The 24,613-nt window shown below is 39.7% G+C and overlaps 1 protein-coding gene across 2 annotated transcripts in view; it reads left to right on the plus strand.

Moving 5' to 3' along the window:
* Nucleotides 1-14,846, plus strand: part of dchs2 (dachsous cadherin-related 2) — a 31,882-nt gene extending 17,036 nt beyond the window's left edge. For both annotated transcript variants that reach the window (XM_020614326.1, XM_020614327.1), the window contains exons 11-20: nt 629-763; nt 4,132-4,341; nt 4,708-5,568; nt 5,645-5,758; nt 6,579-6,790; nt 6,895-7,046; nt 8,128-8,258; nt 8,425-8,711; nt 9,317-9,458; nt 11,059-14,846. In XM_020614326.1, coding sequence (XP_020469982.1) covers nt 629-763; nt 4,132-4,341; nt 4,708-5,568; nt 5,645-5,758; nt 6,579-6,790; nt 6,895-7,046; nt 8,128-8,258; nt 8,425-8,711; nt 9,317-9,458; nt 11,059-13,667 — 4,853 coding nt within the window. In that variant the 3' untranslated portion in view covers nt 13,668-14,846. The remainder of the gene's footprint in view (nt 1-628; nt 764-4,131; nt 4,342-4,707; nt 5,569-5,644; nt 5,759-6,578; nt 6,791-6,894; nt 7,047-8,127; nt 8,259-8,424; nt 8,712-9,316; nt 9,459-11,058) is intronic.
* The last annotated feature ends 9,767 nt before the right edge of the window (nt 14,847-24,613 follow it).

The following is a 24,613-nucleotide window of genomic DNA, read 5'->3' on the forward strand; positions in this document are numbered from 1 at the left end:
GGGGTAGGACTAGATAAGTCTAACTTCTTCCTACTCCGTTCAAGCATGTACTAGGTATAAGCAAATTGAAAATATATTTGTGGATATGTGTGGAATTATGTGTGTTGACATATTGACTGTTGTTACATGTTTGAAAGAAGAAATCAAATCAAATCAAATCAAACAATAACTGTTTTGTCCTTGTGATCACAACAAAAAAAAACTGATATCGTTTTCATATTTATATTTCAAGACATGATCACATCAGTGTGAAGACATCCACATTTGGACACGCTAATTCTGGTCTTTTTTTATTTGTTACTGTTGGACTGTTTTTCTGCAATAACTAGTAAAGCCATCAACTGATCTCACATCAGTTTCGGCAGTGATGGCAGTATAGCATATTCTGGGTGATGGTGTACAAGCAAATGGTCATGAAGATTCATGACCATCCCAAACCCTATCTGTACTCACTGCTGTATGGCAGACGTGGTGCAGGACACTTAAATAATTAATACATTGATTTATCAATAATAATTTGACCATTTTTCTTTTTTTCTGCTTAGTTTTTATAGTTTTCCTCACTCTTTAAAATGGAAGTTTGATGTGGACTGTGTAACAGTGTTCATCTCCTGTGTCCATCCCTCAGAGGAGAATGCAGTGGTGAGGTACAGTCTGCTGCCTGGACCCGGCTACGAGCTCTTCAGCATCAACCCTTACACTGGTCTAATCACTACCACCTCCTACCTGGACAGAGAGCAGCAGCAACATTACACCCTCAGAGGTAAGGCACATGAACAAGCATGTGCTGTTTTTCACACACATGCATATAGTCACTGTTAAAACACCTTAAAGACACAGAAGTAACAAAACAGGACAGTGCTAACATTGTGTTAACATTTTCATGAAAAAAACTGCTTTGACACACACCTCAGCATTGTTGTATATGTGGTGTGTTGTGACAGCTTTGCTTAGATATTCACAGAGAACAACTTTAACCCTGGTTGCACTGACCTGGGCGCAACCAGTGACTGCTGACCGCTGCTTGAACTGATGAAAAACTAAATAGCCCACTTGTACTTCAGAATTTCCTAGACTGTAAAATAGTTCCCTCATATCCAGACCATACTAAGTGTCAAAATATCAGCATGCAGATGCTACTAAGACTGGATAAATACACCTTTTGGGTTTATGAAACATAGTGATTTACTGCTAGCGATAATAGCATTATATCGGGGGCGTGTCTAGAAAATTTTGGATGGGCTGGCCAGACTCCGAGGTGGGTGGCACATTTGAAATACATATAAAAAGTGTATTAAACCCCTAGTTCTGTGAAATAAAAAAACATAGATTATTAGGGACCCAGCTGTTTGTGTAAAATTGAGGCTCATAGTGTATTCTTTAGCTAACTTTGGCTGTGCTCCTTGTCTACTCCCTGGCCGGGGACGTTGCCGCTGCACAGTGGTTCACCCCCACTAAGGTGAATCATGCCAAGTACTCCACAACAACACAAGAAATGTATTGTAGCTAAGCAGGCATAGTGCCTCCAGGAGTTTGGGGGTAAATACTGTATAGTGCAAGACCCTCATTCTTTCACAATAATATGAATATGCATTGAGTAGCAGTAATGCTCAGAAGGTGATAACTACAGTAATGGTGATTTTCATGTTTTTTTTCCACTTGTTTCTTGTTGGTTCACAAGATTAGGCAAGACAGGTTTATTTTTATAGCACATTTTTATTCACAAAACTATTCAAAGTGCTTAACACAGTGCACAGACTATAGACTATATAGGCTATGTACTTTTTTATAAGCTTTATTTGGTCATGTACAGTAGCATGGGTGAGATCAAGATCTTTTTTGCAGGAGAGGCCTGGGTATGGCAGGAGAATTAATCCAATAGGACTTTCAAGTATCAGAGTCAGTGTTTTCTTGTGGGATATTAACAATTCCAGTCTGGTCTGACTGGCAGTTGAGAAAAATGTGATATATTGAGGCGCCACTATTAGAAAACATTTATAAAACAAACAATAGTGTTTTTTTTTTTTTCTTTTTTTTTTACTTTGTCAAGCTGTATGGTATTTTTCTCTTGTAAAGAAATGAGTACTTAGTGTCATGCATATGATAAGATGAGAGGTATTGGATTTGTCTGATTCACCTCAATGAGTGCAACATGAAAAACATCGGAAAACATAGTGACAAACAGCCCAGTCGGACACAATCCAGAGAGGTAAACTTCCCACTGCACTGCGGAGCAGACATCTTGAAGTAAGGTAGTGATAATCACCAGTTGGACGAGTTAGAGTCGCCACCCAGTTGATGTAAGTTTAGAGTTTTTATTGAGCAGCTGAACCTATATAATCAGTGGCTGTGATCGACATCTCCTGGGGAAACTTTGGACAAAAAGGTCTTTTAATGAAATCCCATCCAACTTTTTAAAAGTCTTTGATTTTGTTCTTTGCACATTGTTCCTGCTTGGCTACACATGTATGTCAATACTTCTGCTCCTCATACCGAAGGGTTATAAAATATCTTATACAATAAAAACCTCAATAAAACACAGGAGGTTGTCTTTTACAGCCTGTATTAAACACATTTCACTCGTTCTCTAGCCCTTTCTGTTTCTGATTCTCTACCTTCTCTCTTATCACGCTTCACAGCCAAAGTCATAAAGAATTCAAGGTCTGCTTTCTGTGTGAAAGCAACATTATTCAGCAGGTTGATGTATGTAAAGGAAGCAGCAGACTAAAGGGCCGAGGTACAGTACATCTGCATGGCTGCACCCGCAGCCTTTTGAAGTGTTTGTTTTCACTCGCTCATGGGTGTACACAGTAATTACATTCAAGCTATAGTTCAGTGATAAACTGCTTTCAGATGTTTTGTCATAATATTTGTACAGTCACCAATATAAGTATCACAATTAAATTTAATAACAAAATATAATAACAGGAAAGCCAGGATGTCTTGAAGTTGTGCCAGAATCACATGGGCTTATTGGGAAATACTGAAAAATGTGGAGACAATTTTCTCTGGCTGCTGATGAATCTGGAAAGAAATGAAATACCAAGTTCTTTTCAGCAAGTATTAAATGCTGTGGCAGTGCACGTTATGTTGACAGGTTTTCTTTTTCATTTTAAGAGTCTGTACTTCTTTTACAAAACTAATCTGGCTTCAGTCTTTGGTCAGCAAATATGCAGCCAATAAGACTACTGAGCAAAGCTGTATCTTTCAATACACTGTTACATGTAGTACTCGTGTATTCATTACATGCAGAATATTGCATTTGAATGAGCCAATAATATTAGTCTGTGGTCCCATCTAGCTGTATTTAATTTGAGCCACACCAGCAGCATGAATCAGAGACTGGTCTGTTGGTCTGTTGGTCAGCCAATCCACCGCTTTGGTCCCCTGAAATGCCTCAGCAACTGTTGGATGCTGTGGTATTTGGAACAGATAATCATACCCCAGAGGATGAATCCTGCTGGTCTTGGTGAGCTCTGACTATTCACTGAGCACCAGGGTGACATATTTGCCTTTCAATATAATATTAGTATAAATATACTTTGTCTACTTATTGAACTGGCACAAGGTTGGCGTGGTTTCCAGATGATGAAATCAATTATTTTGCTGATCCTCTGACTTTGTCAACTTCTTTCAGCCTTCCAAAGTTTTGTGTCTAATATTGATGGTGCAAAACCAGCATCCTCATTAGGCCAAGCTGTAAGTTTTGATTAGTATTAATTAGCAAATCTTAGCATGCCAACACACCGAACTAAGATGGTGGATATGCTAAACACTGTTCTCGCTAAACATCAGCATGCAAACATTTTCACTGTGAGCGTGTTAGTGTGCTGATGTTAGTTTAAAGCACCACTGTGCTTAGGTACAGTTCTACAAAGCTACTAGCAGCTACTAGCTACTAGCTACACTCTCTAGTCTAGAAACTACTACTCATAACAGGAGCTCTGGTGTTTTATCAAACAGTAAGACATTGTATACAGTTGCTTTGAAAAATTAATTGGATCAAAGTTTGTAAAGCTACAAGAAAAAACACTGAATTAATGATTCCAAACTTTAAGTTTAGCAACAAAAATTATACCAAGATTTCTGCAGTGGACGTGCATGTGAATGCCTTTCGATTCCTGCTCTCAGTCCAGGCTCGTGACAGCGGCGCTCGATGTCTTTCCAGCACAGCCACAGTGCTGTGCTCTGTGCTGGATGACAATGACAATCCTCCAGAGTTCATGCAGTCATCCTTCCAGATCAGCCTACCAGAAAACCTGCCTCCTGGGGTCATCCACAATGCTCAGGCCACTGATCCAGATCATGGAGAAAATGGAACTGTACACTACTCCATAGTGGGTAAGGAATGTAGATGGTGCTTTTTATATCAAGCAGTTGGATTTGTGTTTTGTAATTGGCTATAATTCATATCAGTTCATCACAGTTGTGGTTTTAGACATTTAAAGTGTGGTCATTTGTGGTTTACTTATCAGTAAAGTGGCTTAGATGGCTTGTTTACAGCCTGTTTGACTGCTCAAGCCAAACTTTATCACAGTAGTGTTGTTGGGTTTCAAGATCTCAGCAATGACTTTGGGAATCATAGTTTTACCACTATAGAAATGATGGACTCATCTGCAAATGTAAGACCAAAGTTGTAATGAAGTAGAATTATTCTCTAGTTTTTATGCACCTTTAAGTTGACACTACATCTCTAATTGTCTTTAGGTGATGACTACAGAGATCGCTTCACCATCAACAGCCACACGGGTGCTGTAAGCACCACGCAGGTCCTTGACCGCGAGGAAAGACAGAACTATACAATCATCATACAGGCCCGTGACTGTGGCCCCGCTCCACTCAGCTCCTCCACCCAGCTCCAGCTGGTACTGCTAGACCAGAATGACAACATCCCCTCCTTCATCCATAAAATCTACCACACCTCCATCAGCGAGGGTCTATCTGCTGGAGCTGAGGTTCTGCGTGTTAACGCCTTTGATCCTGATGAGGGATCCAATGGGGACATAACCTATTCCCTGACAGAGGACAGCAGTCAGGGGGTCTTCTCAGTGGACGCTTTCACAGGAGTGATACACACCACCAGGATGCTGGACAGAGAGCGCAGGGCTCAGTACACCCTCAAAGCTGTGGCGACTGACGGCTGCTCTCAAGGACCACTGAGCTCTGTGGCGTCTGTGACCATACAGGTGGATGATGTCAATGACAATGTGCCAGTCTGTGACCAGAATCCCATAAATGCATGGGTTTCCATGAGGACGCTACCAAACCAGATAGTCACCACAGTGATGGCAACAGATGGCGACCAGGGTGAAAATGGGACTATACAGTTTATGTTGTCTGATGAGGAAAAATTGTTTGACATCAACAGCAAGTCGGGAGAGATTTCACTGAGGAGACGAGTGAGGGCAGGTTTCTCCGGGAGGACGCTGCACATTGTGGTTTCAGACCAAGGACGTCCTGCTTTGACTTCCACCTGCCTGTTTTTTGTCCATCTGAAGGGGGAACATGAAGGATTACAGTTCACAAACAAAGTGTACAATGCTACTGTCAAGGAGAACAGTGGAGCTGGTAGGTTTCACCACTTCTGTTCCTGTTGTTTTCACTGATACCACTGAAAACTCATCAACCTTTTCACTGTGTCAAGGCACGTGGATTGTAAAAGTGGAGGCCAGTGACCAAACCAAGAGTGGACAAAGAGTCACTTACACTATATTTAGTGGCAATGAGAATCACATTTTCTCCATTAACCGTTACACAGGTAAGGAACGAACAAAATCACTGCTTTTGCTTCTTATGCTGACTATGAGGTTGTTGGTGGCGTTCAGTTCACTGAGTAGCAGTAGGTATGCTTGTTTTGGCTTTCATCATTTAAGTTATACTAATAACACAGTTCTGTTTCATTCGTCCATCATATTTTCTTCACAAAATAACTTTTAATTTCAAGTCCTCACCGTTTCATCAACTTACCTGGTTCAGTTGGGGCGACTGTGGTTCAGTGGGTAGAGCAGTCATCTCCCCACTGGAGGGTCGGAGGTTCGAATCTCTGTGCCTGCAAAGTGTCCTTGGGCAAGACACTGAACCCTCAAGTTGCCCCCGGTGGTTAGAGCCATCGGTTGAGTTGGCACCACAGATGGCTGCCTCGGTTCTGAACAAATTCCTTGTGTGCAACGTACTTGGCCAATAAAGGTGCTTATCCTTATCCTTCTTAATATACAAGTATTTCCTAAGGAATTATAACTGTTGCCTGCTGTGATTCATGTTCTAGCCTCATAGACAGAATCAAATTTTTCAATGGTTACCACAAAACCTGATCCTTAAAGTGTTCCTGTTTTTAATAATCAAAAGCTGTGATTTCCTCTCACAGTTTCCCTTCAGTTTCTCTTGATCTGTGGCAGTCGAGGACCAAAAGAAAAATGCCAAGACCAAAAAAAAGACCAAACAAAATCTTATGTAATAATGATAGTAATATTATAATTTAGAACATACTGAATGTTGTATTTTGAAATATGCTTCCACTTTAGCCTTGAAATAAAACGAGCTAAGAGTTTTTGAGTGTACCCTGCTGTTTGTTCATTCAGGTGAGATACGGGTGCAGAAAGATAACTCTCTGGACTTTGAGGTGAGCCCTCAGATCCAGCTGGTGGTGTTAGCTGATACCGGGCTGCAGACAGCTCACTGCAGGGTGTCCGTCGCCCTCCTGGACGTCAATGACAACGCACCGCTGTTTGAGTACAGCAGCTACAGAACAGCTGTCTGGGAGGGGCAAGTGCGCAACACCTACATCATGCAGGTATAGTCTTTGACATTAGAAAAGTATCAAGCAAGTGTGTCATATATTTGTTTATGACAACAGGTGATCCCATTAATACTGACCACTTCCCATATTTTGAGCAGGTGTTTGCATCTGATGCTGACAGCGGGATGAACAGGCAGATTGAATACACCATTGTGTCTGGTAACCAAAATGAAGCATTCATTTTGGACTCTGTGCGTGGGATCCTTGCTACCAATGTTTTACTGGACCGCGAGATCACTCCCTCATACAAGTACACCAGGCTCACACATTCAATAATATTGGCTAATCCTTTATAGCACATGTGACATTTAAGGATTGATTAATTATATGTGTTTAATAATGGTTCTGTGATAATCTGTGATAAATGATGCATGTTGTTGACCATAGTTGCAGGTAAATGTGTACGTACAAACTCTACCTGTTTGTACAGTTTGAACATGTTATCATTTTAACATCAGAAACACATAATTGTGTTGGCATTTAACACCCTAACCCCTGGAAAATGTATATAGCTCACAGAACACTTGCTACTCAGAGACAACAACTAATGCTACGGACTTGAAACTAACACCAAATTGTAGCTGAAACTCTGCTGATTCAGTAGAGGGTCAGCGAGTTTGGCTTATGTTTCACTGGTGCTATGCTAGATCCTGAAGAAAACTGACTTTAGTTAAATATCGTTTTTCTTGGATAACTTTCAAACTAATAGTGATATGTCAATGTGATTCCAGATGCAAGGGATACATTTTCATGGTTAAGAGGGGAGTTTTGTTTTTAGGTCAAATGTCATTACAGGGTAAATGAGCTGCTTTGTTGGAGGTTTGCTGCCTCTAAATGCTGTCCAGAGCAAATTAGTCCAAATGGGAAGTTGGTCACTGCTTTTCATGAATCAGAAAAACATTCTTCGTCTCACAAGCTGATCACGAGTGCTTCACTAGTTTCATTAGTGTCTCTAATTAAGCATGAGGAAACATACTCATGTTGAAAATTGCAGCCTGCATTTTTGCAAATTTGATTAAATGGGCCCCGGATCCTTCAATTACATTATGTCTGTGCAGTGACCAACATTTCAAAGCTGATTCAGCCATAACAGCAAAACTGTGGTCTGAAATTGAAAGGACTGAAGTAAAATTCAAATCACTGATTTCAGAATGTTCGTGTGATTTCAAAATTGGTTCACGAAACGAAATGTTCGAATGTACTCAAATTACAAATATCTAAAATATCTACTTAGTTATATTATTGAGAGCACTATACTGTAATAATAACATTTCCAACCAGGCCACATTGGTACTAAGTGCCATCATTTGTTTACTCCCTTTATATTGTAGGCTGGTTCTTCAGGCAGTAGACAGGGGGAACCCTCCACTCAGCAGCACTGCCACTATCAGGGTCCAAGTGGTGGATGTAAATGATAACAGCCCTGCCATCCCCTCCATGGAGCCCATAATTGTAGCAGAAAGTAAGATCAAGCTCCACTGCTCTCTGACTGCTTTCTAAAAGATATTCCCATTAGCACATAAACACATTTTGTAAACTAAGACTGAAATTTAGGAATTTGGTTCTGTTGAAATCTAGTGTATATTCTCTTTCTATATTGTGCTACTGTCTTGATATTTTTTCTGCAGATCTGCCAGCAGGATACATGGTCACTCAGCTGACTGCAAACGATGTGGACCTGAGTTCGACCATCACCTACAGCTTTTCAGAAAGCGGCAGCACCAATGTTCCCTTTGCTATCGACCAGTATACTGGCGTGGTAACTCTAACACGAGCCCTAGACTATGAGGAGCAGATGGAGTACACTCTGACGGTCTGGGCGTCTGACTCCCTCCACCAAACCACCGGAGAGGTCAAAGTTCAAGTGCTTGATGTCAATGACAATGCTCCGGTCTTCAGTCAGCTCTCCTATCAGGTACAGATGATATTAAAAAAAAAAAGGTAGAAGACCTGTATGCCACCTGGTTGGGGACACCATGGCATGGGTAAAATGGGACTGTAAAATAACAAAGAGAATCTTTCTTTCTATGCCTTAGTGTTTGCTATAATAATTTAAAATTCATAATTTCTTATTGTTTTATTATTCTCTAAAAAAACAATGAGGACAACCTTTTGGTCACCATGTTGTAAAAATCCATTATTATTTGCTGAAAACTGATTATTAATTTTAACTGCAGACTTGATGGCTTATTAAAGTAACTAGAGCATTAAAAGGTTACTCCAGTGATGTGGTGAGATATCTTGACTTTAAGCCTTAAATATGGTTCGGTATAGTTTCCTGTAGTAGCAATTGTCTTTCATTAAAGTGTGAGAAAAAGATTTTTCAAACCTGGCCAAGTTGTTCTTATAAAGTTGATTATAAAGCATTAATAAATTAAATACTAGCCAGTAAAACCTAATAAAACATTTGTTATAATTACAAGCCCTTTATAAAGTATGCCATCATACAACATGGCATCTGACTGAATACGTATCATGAATGTGCTGCAGATGTGAGTTCTTTTAACTTTTTTCTTCAAGGTGGAGTTGTCAGAACTGGTCTCAGCTGATACGCTAGTCGTGTCAGTGTCAGCCACTGACAGAGACTCTGGAATCAATGGCAAGATCAGCTACAGACTGCTTTCATCTCCTTTACAAGGGTTTTACATCCAGCCAGGCAATGGTAAGAACAGCTTAACCAATGGAAAAGAAATCCTCCGATATCTCTGATATGTATGTTTCACTGACAGAAAAGAGGTTAAGCAGTCACCAAAGGACAAAAGCAAAATCCAAAATGCACTGTAGTTTTACTGTAAATGATAACATTATAGGCTCATACAGGCTACCAGAGGTTACCGAGAGTTTTCATTCTGCCAGTGGAAGATTGTTCTCTCTCTTTTTTTTTTAAGTCTTGGATGTGCAAGTGAGTTCCTTGGACTAAGAGAAGCAGCAAAGAGAGAGACATAAAGTACCTGTCCTATTATTTCCATTTTAAAATCCACAAATCCAAGAAAGGAGAAGAAACCAAACCAGCACTCCTCACTGGCCAGTCTTTTCACCTAACTGTAATTTATGGGCTTCTGCTATGTTTGAGGTTTAATATCAGAGAAGTGTTTGTGCCCTGTTTTGCAGTGAGGAGCACTAATGTAAAGTGAAATTTGCATTAGTGTTGAGTAAAGTTCTCTTAACTAGAATCTAAAACTAAAATAGGGTGCTTTTTGAGGTGTGGTGCGCCTCAGTTTTTCCATTTGTTTCACAAACAATAAATGGTGCTGCATTAGAGCAAAGCCTGAGAATTCATAGTCATACTGGAGAAAAGTGGCATTGAAATGGAATAATAAAAGGGATGGACAAATGTTATTGCCTTCCAAGAAAAAAATCTGCTTGCAGTTTGCACATGGAATTCATTTAAGTATTGTCACAGAGGAAATAATGTTGCTTTGCAGTGTCTAATGACAAGGGCAATTTTTATTTAACTCTCAGTATATATTCATACAAGCAGATGTTGTAAAATTTTTATTTTGAAGAGAATCATTTCCAGGACCAGTCTGTGTATTGTTAAGTCAGTTTTAAAGATTTATAGCTTTACATTGTTGTGACCAGATAACCTTTTCATAGTTTCTCAATCAATTGCTCAAACTTTATTGCCAAGTCTGTTAAAATACAAGGAATTTGATTCTAGCTTAATAGCCCCCAATGTGCACCAAATAAAACAGAAAAAAAAACAATTGAAATAAATTTCATTAAAAAATGTTTTTAAGTAGTTGATATCTGACTGCAATATGTTTTGGTAGAACTAATCAATTTGAATTTATTTCCCCACACATCAGCAGCAAATGAAATCAAATATACTATTATCACTTTGTAAAGTTATTGTGGTAACTTTGTTGGCAACTTGGTTTTTGACAGTTACAGAAATAGCCATACAGAAGACACAGAGTAACATTGATTTAGTGTCTTTTTCTGGACAGTTGATGAATATAGGGCTCTCTTTAGCTTTTTTTTTTTTTTATAGCTGGGATATGTAGATTTCGCCACAGCCTCTGTTCTGATATCATGTATGTAGCATATTTAAGCCCCTTTTTGCTTGAGTAAATTTTAAAAACAGGTAAGTGGGAAATATTAAATGTTAGCTGGCACTAACATTAGCTTAGCTGGCTAGCAAGCGTGCTACACCAGGTCAAATATGCTAGGAATAGCTGTCACTACACAGTCATTGGATTTATTGCTAATACTGGTACAACTAAAATTCATGTACTCATGGGCATATTTTTGCCTTGCAGGGTCTGTTTTCACAAATAAGCCTCTAAAGGCCATCACAAACAGCAACCTTATCCATCTTCTGGTCGAGGCCAGAGATGGTGGCGATCCTGTGCAGTCTGCTGTCACCTCCATAGACGTGGTGATTCTGGACAGCAATGACCATGCGCCTTTGTTCCACCAGGACATCTACACCCTCACCGTCTCAGAGGATACCCCCACAGACACCACCTTACTGACCCTCTCTGCAGAAGACCAAGACTGGAGCCCTGAAAATACCCATTTGGACTACAGCATAATCAGGGGAAATGAGGAGAAGCGATTCTGTCTAGAAGTAAAAATGGTTCAAGTCAAGAACCAGATGAAATATGTAGGAAAACTTGTTCTGTGTAACCCCTTAGACAGAGAAACCACTGAGAGCTATGCGCTAACAGTGAGTGTGTCTGATCGTGGAATACCTCCATTGAACAGCACTGCTGCCATTATGATGACTGTGACAGACTGCAATGACAATGCCCCTGTCTTTTCTAGCACAGAATACCATGCACATGTGAGCGAAAACAGCAAAGTAGGTACCAGGCTGGTCCAGGTCAGTGCTCAGGATCCTGACCTTGGAACTAATGGCCTGTTGCAGTATGACATTATCTCTGGGAACAGCAAAGGTCACCTCAAGCTTGAACCTCAGTCTGGCCTTTTGGTCGTCAACAACTCTCTTGATTATGAAGAAGATTCAAAATACACACTCACTATCCGAGCATCTGATGGTGGTAGATCATCAGAAGAACGTAAAGTGGCTTTTACAGTTGTCTTCATCACAGTGTTGGATGAAAATGACAACACTCCATACTTCATGTTCCCTACTATTAACTGTTCTGTGTTGGAGAACCTCCCAGCGTTTACCCACACCTGTTCAGTCCATGCTGTTGACAATGATTTAGGCCTTTATGGGCAGCTCACTTATTCGATTCTGTCCTCCTGCTTCATGGAATATGGGAGTGGCAGCCCTGAGAGGAAGGAAGCTTTTGCCATTGACCCCCTAACAGGTGACATTCACACCAGACAGACCTTTGATTATGAACGTGAGGATGAATACTGCTTCATAGTTGAGGCCAGAGACAAAGGTGACAAGGCAACCACAGTGAGAGTGCAGGTGGCCATCAAGGGAGTGGATGAGTTCAGTCCTGTCTTCACCCAAAAGCAGTACCACTTTCTCCTGCCAGAAAACATCCAGCCTGGACAGACAGTCGGTTACGTGATGGCAATGGACCATGATGGCGGGGTAGACGGGCTGGTGGAGTACTCCCTTGTGAACTCCTCACCATTTTTCTCAATAAACCAAACAGTTGGTGCTATCTTTGTGTCAAGGCCTGTATTTCGCAGAAGAGGCCATGCCATTGAGGACATGGTGGAGCTGGTGGTGTCTGCAGGTAGTCCCAGGTTGGGCTCCAGGACCACCACTTGCCTGGTTTTTGTCAATATCTCCAGCTCAGCAGAGGCATTTACTGGGGTGCCTCTTGATGGGCACATGCTTAGTTTGAGTGTCTCACTAATCATGCTCCTCTTCATCCTTGTCATTTTTGTGGGCTTGGTGCTCACATACAAGATCAAACAGGCTGCCATCAAAAAGGCTGCTGCCATTGCCGCAAATTTGAACCATGGCACAGGCTCATTCAGTAGCTCAAGCAGTGAAACTCAAAGTGCTATCTCTCTGCAGGAGGTGGAACGACCGAGCATCTTGGTGACCACAAGGGACATATCAAACCCATGCAATCAGTCGCACTCGAGCGGCCGTGGATCAGCAGAAGGTGAGACTGCTGAGGACCAAGAAATCAAGTGGATTAACCAGTACCCCTGCCATAAAAGAGACAAATCCCTAAATAGCAACCATGCCACTGAGATCCCAGAATCTGCCTTACCTGGAGATAATATCTCCTGCCACTCCCTTAATGTAGGGCCGGAGCATGATTTATCGGTCAATAAATGTTTAATCTCAGGGATACCCAGCACAGAAAGCCTCCACCATTTCAAAGAAGAGGGAGGAGGCGAGGGACTGCTTCCTGCAGTGTTTAGGGTGAGGGATTTGGAGGAGAACATGGGAATGAAAGGGTATGCTCTCCTCTCTCAAGCCCAAGCTTCTGCAGATTCTCTCACTTCACTTGTCTGTGTGGAGGAACAGCTGCAGGGTGGCTACAGGTGGGACTACCTTTTGGACTGGGAGCCACGATTCCACACTCTGGCCTCTGTCTTCAATGATATTGGGATGCTCCCTGATGAGGAGCTCCAAGGCGGCAGTGAGGACTTAGCAGCAGAGTCAAGCTGTCTCATGTACCCACCGCCACTTATAACAGGGGTAGCTCAGCCTGGCATCAGAACCGTACCTCCGCAAAAGCCAAGGCGTGTGTCAAGCTTAAGCAGGAAGCCCTCTTACCGGAAATATGTGTATTCTCCCTTAACCAGGAACACAGGACTAACCCCTTCAGCCATGACACCTAATTTCTCTCCATCACTGTCTTCTCTCACCATGAGGACCCCCAGTGCCTCACCAGTTGTCTCTGAGACTGGGGTGGGGGGTATCAGACTTGATACAGCACCCCCTGCTGCCAGCCTTTTGGACACAGAAATACAGGTGTAGACACGAAGCTTGACTGTTTATCTGTGACATTCAGGTCCATCTGAAGTATTTTTAAGAGACTAATGCAATACTGCACCGTTTGGTTTTGGTTTGGGGTGACTGACATCATTCTAACATTTTTATAGAACATAACATATCAGACTTTCCAGACAAGAAAAAATCCTGGGTTTCAAGAGTCTTGAGGCAGAAATATCATCTAATATAATAAAAAATAATTTAACTGCTTAGCTTGAGATTGCTTTCGTAACTTGCTTCTGTGATAAAGCTAAACTCTGAAAAAGCTTGAATCCAGCCTTGCATTATATTTTTATAATGCATCACATTGAATTAAGAATTGTTTGATGTTTTATTGTAAACATTTATATGTGCAGAAAATTAAACAATTTTTATTGCAGTTTGTCGCAGCTTCTAAATGAACAGTTTTTAAAGTCAGTTTAATTGTAATAACCAAAGAAAGACAGCGTTGTACTGTAAATACACCTTTCTGCTTGGAATAATAAGTGTTTTGTATTCAGGCCCCTTTTCTCCACCACTTTAATATAGTTTTCCAATAAAATAGCAATAAAATATCATGACAAACAGAACCCGTTCCTTCAGTCTAGGACAGTTCTTAATTTCAGACTCTTACCATTCTGTTGTAGTAGTTCCAATATTTCTCCACCACTATGATTTGTTTTGTGCCAGCCAATCTAACAACTGCTTTTCCTAAATTTTACACTGCTTGGTTTGCCTTTAGAGAAATCCCTAACTTTATGTGCAGCCTCCTCAAATCAGTTGGAGTAATGGAATCAACACATCAGTTGTTCAGGGTTGTCTCAAAGCAACATTTAAACCCTATTAATGATCACAAACCTCTGCCTCTCTGGTTCCCAGCACATCTTAGATGTGTTGAGTAATTCAAATACATAAGGAATAGGGTGAAACAAAATGGCAAGTCATTATAATTATCAAGCTACCCCTGTTCACCTGCAGACTCAAATGTTTTTCAACAAACCAGTCTTGACGGATCGTGAAATCCTCTCATAAGCTAGCATTAGTGCACTTTCCCTGTATTGTTTGTTGTGAGAGGAGGCTTTGGAGACTTTTTTTCCTTTTATTCAGCAATCTGAACATTTAAGTATTTTTTGTTTCTCCAAGAAAATTAAAATAGAAAGTGATTCACCATGGCTCCACTTGGTCTGCTTTTAATCTAAATGTGCTGCCCTCGGGAACCATTTGAGCTGGGGGAGCTGAGGACCTAAAGACTTTATCAGATAGTTTCATAAAGGATAATAAACAGTCAGGTCCTGAGCCATACCAGTCAAGTGCATCCTGAATGTAGTCACTGATAGGTCTGTAATTATTTATTGACTCAGTTCCCTGTCTCCTCTGCACTGCAGTGGGTTTTGACCAGCTCCACACTCTTCTGTTTTTGTGATTTCAGCAGTTCCTTGGCCTTAGGATCATGGTGATGGACGCGATGTCTCGCCATATCAGGTGATCTGACCAAACAAGCTTCTGTGTCTCCGCTCAGCAGTCCCCACTTCACTTAGCTGATCTTTATCAAATACTGTTTGTCACTCAGTCAGGCAGCTAAATTTGCTAAGAGAAGTCAGGCAATCTCAAATGCACAGAAATTCTTTTGCACTATGGATAAGCAGAAAAGATTATGTTGAATACATATTTTAGAAAATTCATGTATATAAATTCATATAAAGTGGACAGCTGAAATTCTCAGCAGGGCCAGACTAACATGATATGGGGCCTTGAGGCACAAATGCATTGCTGGGTCCCCATTAACCCTCCATTCCTCCTGCTCTCTGTGTAGTGTGTACATGTGGCAGTATTAAGTGGCCCCAGGTTTGTTTTGTGGTAAACGGATCAACTTCATATGGGTAAATAAATTAAACACACATTAGTTTAGGAATATGTAAAATAAGCACAATAGAGAAATAATTAAGGGTTTCATTTTACCCCAAACAATTAGTAGCGACTGACGTGTCTTCTCTGATGTTGTTTTTCTAGTAGCAGCTAACTCACCCACTGTGATGTTGATTGGAGTTGTTTCACATTAGGAATAGAACAGTGCTGATCTCAAACAGACACAATCAAATCAAGGCAAACAATGATCTCTTACTTCTATTTTAATGCTCATTCATCTGTGTTGGATCCCCACTCATCAAATCTGGTTAAGGGTGAGTTCACAGTGTTTCCCCTCAGCCATCTTTTCATCCAGAACAAGAAGAAAAGATTTTCATCTGATAGTGCAATCTAATAATCACTTGGAAAAGGAGGAATGGTGAAAATAAAATAACACGTGTTCTCAGCCTGGCTTGAATTTCACATTTATCTGTACTTGCATTCTATTGAGTTATTTACTGGACTCTAAAAAGTACTGTATTGTGGTTCTGACTTGTACTTCAGAGGACCTGAGGCTGTATGAGCCCGTGAAGAAATTTAGGTTATATTCACTTGGCAGAGAGGGAGCGGGAAATTGCACTCAGGATGACAGCTCATTTTATAATAAATGGACTGTTTTCATATCCAGTATTAAAGGTTTTGGTACAGCGCTTAAGTTCCCACTGGGATCAAAATACAACTTGATGTACTAGACAACATGTTTTTGTATTTTCTCGTACATACATTTGTGTTTTGACATAGACAAATGCAATCCAGGTTTGGTGTCAGGGATGCAGTGGGTTGTTAGACTTTTAGCTAACAGTGGGGGGAAAAAATCTTGTGTAAGTAATGCAGATTTGTAGCATGAGATTTTTATTACAAATTCCACATGTTACAAAGAGAGCTATAACAAAAGCATGTACTCTTCTAAATTTCCTACACGAAAGATGGCCCCGCCTACAGACTGAAAAATGAGAACATAAGCAGCTCATTCTGGTGTTAGCAACTGCTTGGCTGTGTTCAAATCAAATTGTAATTATAGATAATGTTATATATACTGTATATATACTCTGTATATTCTTTTCATTTGCACAAGTTCCTGACAATAATCACTTTGCACTTTTTTTCTAAACGGGACAGTCTGCTGATTACCCTTCAGATATTTATCTTGGATGATGCATTGCAGGGTTGAACCAGGTTGAAGATTGAACCTAGACTGAGAACTTTTGATGCTTTTGGTAAATGAAAACAAGTTTATGTAGAGTATGGCACAGACGTGCTAGCTACCATGAGGCTGTACATAGGCAAATGGGTGCTTTGCACTAAATGCTCATAATGACATTGCTCACATGCTGATGTCTGGTAGGTATAATGTTTACCTTGTTAGTATTAAGTTTAGTATTTTAGCATTAGCTAATGCCGTCTTTTAATTTATCCCTAAAAAAAAAAAAAAACACAGCTGCCTCGTTTGCTTGATTGCAGCCAGTCCAGCAAAACAGCAAGGGTTAAACTTTTGCAGCATGATCCATCGGTTCATGCTCTGCATTGGCCAGTCAAATATGCATTCCTAATGGATTACATTGTAGTCTTATTTATACTGTATTTCTGATGAAAGATAAGAGTTTTTAATGTGATAACTTGTATATAAAATCTGGTCTCTGTATATGTAAAACTACTACTCAGTGTTTAGTGTGGTGGTAATCCTTTAAATTCACAGGTGTGATACTCAGGCTGGACTTGTGTCACACATACTGCTACTAGTTACAGGTTGCTTCTTATCAGTGTAGAGTAAGGCTGCAGGGGAATTATAACTACTGAGGCTTTCACTGAATGTAGGTAAAGTTTTAGTTTAGAGGAGAGCCAGACTATGTTAACAGTCTAGCTGCAGCACTGTGGTAAAAGTGTGCACCACCACGCAAAACTTTGGACACACTTTCTGATTGAACTGAATGGGAAAACTTTTGAGTGGTACTGTAAATCATCACGTTAATTAATCACTGCTGAGCCTTTTGACTCCATGCAATCAGCACGTGTGCAGAGTCTTGATATTTTTCCATAAACCTGTAATTTCATCTAGTTGCTGAAAGATTATAAAAACATTGTTTTCGTGCCTCGTTTACAGGCTGGAAAAAATCCAGATGTTTTTTATTTTCTCTCTTCTAGCTTTTTCACAGAGCAGAAGTTAAAAGTTCTTCACATGCACCCTTCATTTTAAAATGAGAATAAGTGATCCTAAGCCAAGGTTAGTGCCACAGACATGGTAGCAAGGTGTGACAGAAATATATTAAATTCCAGTGCACACTAGGGACACCTATGTAATCTTCATTATTATTTAATTTCTGCCATAATGCGAAATGCGTTACTCACACATTTGTAGTCGTATGTACAAACTAAAGATCAGAATACAAACTTTTGGTTTCTAGATTTTATTAGTAAGGATCATTAAAACACATACTGCAACAACAAAATTTAATAATAATTACTCTAGCAATCCAATCAAGTTGAATGGGTGCAACACGTACAGTATGTTTTGTGGGCCCATTAGTCCCATTAGTACACCCACCCCTTCCTTTTAATTCATTGCATATAGGTGACAAGTAGTGTTACAAATTACTTTGCAGAGTAAATTCTTAGAATCAAAACTTATTCTCATAAAATGTTATTCTGTTATACAGTAAACTAATTCAACACTATCAGTTACTGTACCTAGTACTATAATTCTTAAATGCCACTTACACACTGATTTATTTCTTCATTCATTTCAGGCCTCAGGAGACCTTGTGACTGAGTTATGCTGTGGACTACAACTTGAGCCTGATATATTTTTTTTAAGCCTATTCTCGTTTAAATTTTGGAAAACCAAGTACACCTAATTCACTTAATACCTCCAGTTTGCTGGCAATGAATTACTTTGGAAAACGTTTTTTAAACACTGGAATATAGCCTCGTTATCTTGAAGGTGCAAAACATCCTAATGATACAGAAAGCAGCCCGAATTATAACCCGCGCAAATAGATTTTTACCTTCCCAGCAAAAAATAAAAATAAAAACCTTATCCCAGTTCTGAAAATGAATGGTCAAGACAAGACGTGCACAATTCCCACAAACACATACATGTAGTAGGATGTAGTAGGGCCTGTAGCTCCTTGAATGAGACCAGTGTGGAGTGGAGAATGAGCTTTGCTGGTGGAGGGCAGGAGAAAGAGGGTCAAACAGACTGAGATGTATGAAGGAGCCTCAAGCATCACATTTGGGTCCAATCAAATCAGAGATGTTTTTTGGCCACAATATATAAAACAGATGGACCAAAAATGGGAGGAGTACGATTCTTTGGTATAAAAGCTGTTCAGAGAGAAGAAGTAGCATTCTTTGTCTTTTTAGGGCAAATGGTCTTTGCTTTGTAGCTTTCCTTTTTGTTTTCTGAACTGTTGTCTGTTCTTCCATGCTTCATACTGAAGCATTTAAATTTCTTGTCTTTAAAGTGTTGTTTTGTAGTTTTTGCCTCTGGTACTGATTATCTTCATATTTTTTCTTTAGCTTGCATGGCCTTCTGTTAACAATAATAATATGTCAACCTTTGGCCTGGCTTTAATTTGAGGCCCAATAGATTCAGCCACACACTGGAGTGTGACTGTCACCTTAAAGCAGTGTCTCTGGACATGCAAAGTTGTCTCACACCCTCAAGTGACCTCTAGCCTCTCAGGAAAGCAGTGGGGGATGAAGTGTACTCAGAGGGTGGGGGTTGTTTTTGGTGAAAACTTGAGGGCAGGTGTTCCCAACTGGGGCCTCCACACCTAGTATAAGAGGTCTAGCTCTTCTGTGATGGATGGGTCTGGCTGAGATGCCAGGCCTCTTTGGGGCAGAGTCCATAGTAGGGGAGGCACCATCTGGGAACAGAATGTCAAGGCTGACCTGCGGGTGGAGATTTATGCCCCGGTCACAGCGTCTGGCACAGTGTAAACGAGCTGGCAGTGACAGGTTTCCTCAGCTCTAATCCAAAAAGAGCCCATCCATTTTTGTTTGTGGGGACATTAGGAAGATGAAGGGGGTCAAATAATTTTAGGGTCACATTTTTCCAACCTAAATGTTTTCCTTTTTTTCCCACTGGGTGTTCTCCACTGTGTCATGGAGGTAAACTTTGAGCAGTCCTCAGAAGTGTTGTACGTACTGCTGGTGGTGTTCCCTATTATAGAGTGCAAAGAATGTATAAAAAGATGCATGTTATGTCCAACTTCAACATCATGCATAAATTAGGACAAACAGGCTGAAAAAAACAGACCAAAACACGCCTCTTAGTTTTCCTCAGCCCCTTGAAGAAACCACAGCCAGAGATTTTTTTCCCAAACCACTCTACCATTCTCTGCATACATTCATGTATGCAATCAAACCACAACAACCATGTGGAATAAACACAGGTGGTGAATAGCAGGAGTGCAACTACTGACCAGTGAAATCTCCATTGTCTAGCTCAGGATAACAAGAATCAGTGACCCTGGCAGTTTTTTGACGGGCCTATTAGTTTGCCGGCTGCACAGGGAAATTGGAAGAAACAATTAGGGCCATAGGGAAACAGAAGGAAACGCTCTGTGTGTGTGCGAGTGTGTGCATGCATGCATGTATTTCCCAGGCCTATAGTATGAAAGTGGTTGTGCAGGACTATGCTGCACTGTGTCCCCATGTGGAGTTAATTTTATCCCTTCACTTTAAGGATAAAGAAGGATAAAGCATGTATTTAAATTCTTTAGTTTACTGGCATACACAAGGAATGTGACTGTGTTTCTTAATGTACCTATATACAAAAACCATACTGAAGCTGTTACTGTATATGTGCGTACAGGGAATATAGCAGCAGACAGTGTCAAAACATCCAGACAAGTAAATACAGCTGTTACACGCAGGATGTAGTATACAGGCTCTATCATGAGTGCAGAAGTGCCTGGCAGTATGAAGAGATGATGTCTTTGACGAAATTCAGCTTCGCAGTAAGTATGAGAAACCCATGTCCTATATCTTTTCATATGCTTTTATCTAATCATTGTCCCTGTATTAATTTATCAATATTACTTCCCTAAAATGTTTCATATCTGTTTAATTATTGACATATTCAACACAAGGCAGTTTATATATAACAATATACTGTAATAAATCACACTTTTTGCTGTCTTCCATGGAGTGGAATGAGAGGAACAATACTACTCTCATGTTTGTACATTAAATATGGACCTAGATCCAAAGCGCAGTTAGCCAAACTTAGCATAGAGATTGGAATCAGCAGTAAATAGCTGGTTCAGGTCTCTCTAAAACTCAGAAATAGACCTTCCAACACCTCTAAAGCTAGATAATTAACTTTTTAAACTGGGCAGACAGACAAACTGTTACCCCTTAAAAACAGACCAGCTTGACAGCTCTAGATGTGTATTTTTGACATTTGAAGCATCTGCTAGCTGTGTCCCTTTCCTTCCTGTCTTTATGCTAAGCTATACTAAACACTTCCTGACTGGAGCTCCATACTTAATACACATACACAAGAGTGGTATCGAGTTTCTCATCTAACTCTCATGAGCATAACCAAAATGCTGAAGTATTCCATTCATGGGGAAATGCATCGGTGAGCTCGACCCAGACAGAGATGTTATTGTATATGTCTTTAGTTGTGCCAGTCATACGCTGCGGACACAGGTAAACATGATTGTATAGTGTAGGCCTATAGCTGATTAATATAAGATTTGAAACATGAACTTGTTCATAATATTTAGCCTTATGATGTCAACTGTGTTGCAAAATCTGAACTAGATAATCAGCAGGTCCAAAGCACATGCCACCTCACCAGCCTGAAAATGATTTTAAACTTTCATCTGACGAAAATAAATGCAAGAATGGTACTGTCAGAATATAATGCAGCTTTTTGGTTTAATATTTCTTAAAGAAATAAGATATTTCATCATTTTGCTCCATGAGCAAAACAAAAGAAACCAAAATTATCCCTTAAAAACTAGGCAAGCAAAACAGTCTTACCATCTAGATGCTGATCGGGTTTGTCACTCAATGCTTACTAGTTCAGTTATTATAGCAGCCTTAAAACTCAGACATCACACTTGGACTGGATTAGAATAAATATTATATTTAAACTTCTACACTCTAGTTGTGTCATCTGATAGTGCATATGTAACCTCTGGCAGATTGAGGCAGAGCCAGGAGCAACCACGGTCAAAGATAAGCACAGCTATGTCTACTTTTTGGTCATACAGTATGCAGAGGTAACCTGTGGGACAGTGATGTCAAAGGAATAGAGCAGAAGCACTTTGAAGGAGGAGGTTGTTTTGTTGGAAAACCCCTCGGTGTTAAAGGGGAGCCGTCATTTATTTAACGTGAGGCCATTTTTTAAGTGTGCAGGGATGCGTCTCCCCAAAGAGCTTAAGATAACTCCGGGTCTCCTCCTCCTGCAGGTTTAATATGCACAGCCTCGGACTTGTTCTATCTGCCTCTACACACACCTACTAAATCTATGTATTATATTTAGGAATAATAAAAGGGGGAGGTGATTCACTCTCCCTGCATTTAAACTGTTACCGCAGTAGAAATCAGCACACAGGGTTTAATCCTGCCCCTGTTCATATGAAAACAGGAGAGCAACGATGACATGTTGATGGGTCTACTAGAGCACTTTATGTTTGTAGTAGGGCATTTTTACTGAAGGAAGTCTTTCTATGGAGGAGAAGATGTCTACTTTTGGAAACTGGCTATAAAATAAACTTTGCAGCCTGATACAAGAATGCCAGACATATGATGGAAAACTCAATCTGAATGAAAAGATGAGGTACACAGTTTTAGTGGTTAAATTAATAAATAGAAAAAGAAATTTACCTTGACTGACACTTGTAAGGTAACCTTAAAGTGTGTGCAAATTCTTCTCGTCTTTTTTGATTTTCAAGATCAACACAAGATGACAATTCAGTTTTTAACAAAACAGGTAAACATTTTTAACATGACAGATACAGTTTCATGTGTTGTTTTCCTTCTGCTTTTACCTAGATGACCTGCGTTCCACAGCACGATCACATTTCCTAGAGAAAATTTGGAAAAATGTATATTCAATTGTAGTTTCTGGCAGGTCAGGGGTATCTGGATAACGTTACTCTAAATTACATTTACTTGAACTGTCAGTGTTACATGAAATAGGAAAACGGAATGATTTTACAGTGACAACAAAAGAATGATTTCCCATTCATCTACTAAAATCCTGGAAATTTCTTTTTGCAGATACGTTCTTCAAACTGGTTCAGAGTGGAGGTTTGGCAGTTAAATTGGTGAGCAGAGGTTGTTCAGAGTTTGAGTAGAACTTGGTGTAAAGTCTGTTTCTGTTCAGGACACACTGCTTCTAAACCTTAACCTCTAAACAAAATGTGTCCTTGTTGCGGTGTCATAACTGAATGAAGAGCAAGCCTTTATTTACACTTGCGCCCATGTCACGCATTGTGCAGGTCACTGTGGATCACTTTGCTAACCCTCTGTCACCATCACTAAAATTAAGTGGGGTGTTTTTTCTTTTTCCCTCACGCTTCAAATTCCCTCGATGAAGGCACGTGAAATTATGTTTCACAACACAAACTGTGAAAAGGCAAATGATCCATGACTCCTACCAGACTGGTAATTTGTTCATGTGATAGATACCTGGTGTTTGTAGAGATTCATTTGAATACTCAAAAACAACTCACTCAAACCCATATTTAATTTAAAGATCATTTGTCTGTGCTCTGCATTTACATCCTGTAATTTGAGTGGGAAGAGCTGTATGAATAAACATCTGATCAATGAGACACCAGAAGGACAAATTACAATAAAATTGCAGAAATTGTTCACTAAGAATAAAATGCCACATTTTAAAATCAATACATGTTAGTAAACCAAACCAACTTCATTAAGGCCATACAGTACAATAAGTAATAGAAATAAGATGTAGTTTTACAGAATTATAGTTAAGTATGTTCTAAAGAGCCAAAATAAAAAACAATGTGTTAAGTGAAGTATAAGAGTAACTGTTAAAAAAGCTTTTAATTAAACATTTATGGATGGGAATCAGAAAATCATTTAAACATTACTTACCTAATTAGTATCTTGATTTCAGTGAGGAAAGTTTTCTGGCTGTGCTTGTGAAATTTTGGCCAACATGAAGTGATAAAAGTGAAATTCTATATTTGAATAAGAATTTTGATTAAAGCAAAGATTCTCCACTTTGACCTTTTCTTACAACTTTAGGATTAAAACCTGCTAATGCATAAGGTCTTACAGCTAAAATACTCTTACATTTATGAACGTTCCAGATGTCTCTTTTGGTGATTAATAGATTTTAGATGCAACTGAGAAATATGAGTAAGCGGAGAGAGTGACTGTACAAAATGTCATCAGACATTATGAACTGTTTGTTAAAGTCAGAAGTGAGTTTTATGGGGCAGCAAGGGGGTCAGACAACCCAGGGCCAACACCCACCAGGACGCCCGTAAAGGAGCTCATAAAATCACATCCTACTTTCTCTGCTTTCTTTTTTGTTAACCTTTTTTTTTTTTTTTAATTTAAATGTTTTTTCAATGGCCAATTCATCTGCCATTTTCCTATAAACTACCACTCTGTTGTATTGCATTGTAGTGTTCTTCCAGTGTTGTGTGTCTGTTATATACACACACACACACACACTTGGTTTTTGAGAGTCTCGTTCTGTGTTCTTTCTTTTTTTTTTTGGAGTCATGTTTGGCAGGATGGAATGAATTAAATTCTCCTGTTTGGTTTTCTTTTTGTTGCCTGTTTTGTCAAGTTCTTATTTGTTCATCTCTGTATTGAACATATATTGTTAATTTTAACATATTACTCTAAGGAATTAGCATAACTATAATGAAGCTTTTTTAAATAAAAATGACACATTTGATAATTGTGTTTTCAAAATAGTTTATTATTTAAATCAACAATATGGTAGATGTGTGGTAAATTCTCGTCTCTATTTTGCTATTCCTGCTCCGGATATACATGAAATCCATCGTGATCATTTCAAGTTCCTTTTAACAGTTACTCTTATA

The sequence above is a fragment of the Monopterus albus genome, unplaced genomic scaffold, assembly GCF_001952655.1.
Source record: "Monopterus albus unplaced genomic scaffold, M_albus_1.0 scaffold144.1, whole genome shotgun sequence".
In the NCBI taxonomy this organism is placed as follows: domain Eukaryota; kingdom Metazoa; phylum Chordata; class Actinopteri; order Synbranchiformes; family Synbranchidae; genus Monopterus; species Monopterus albus.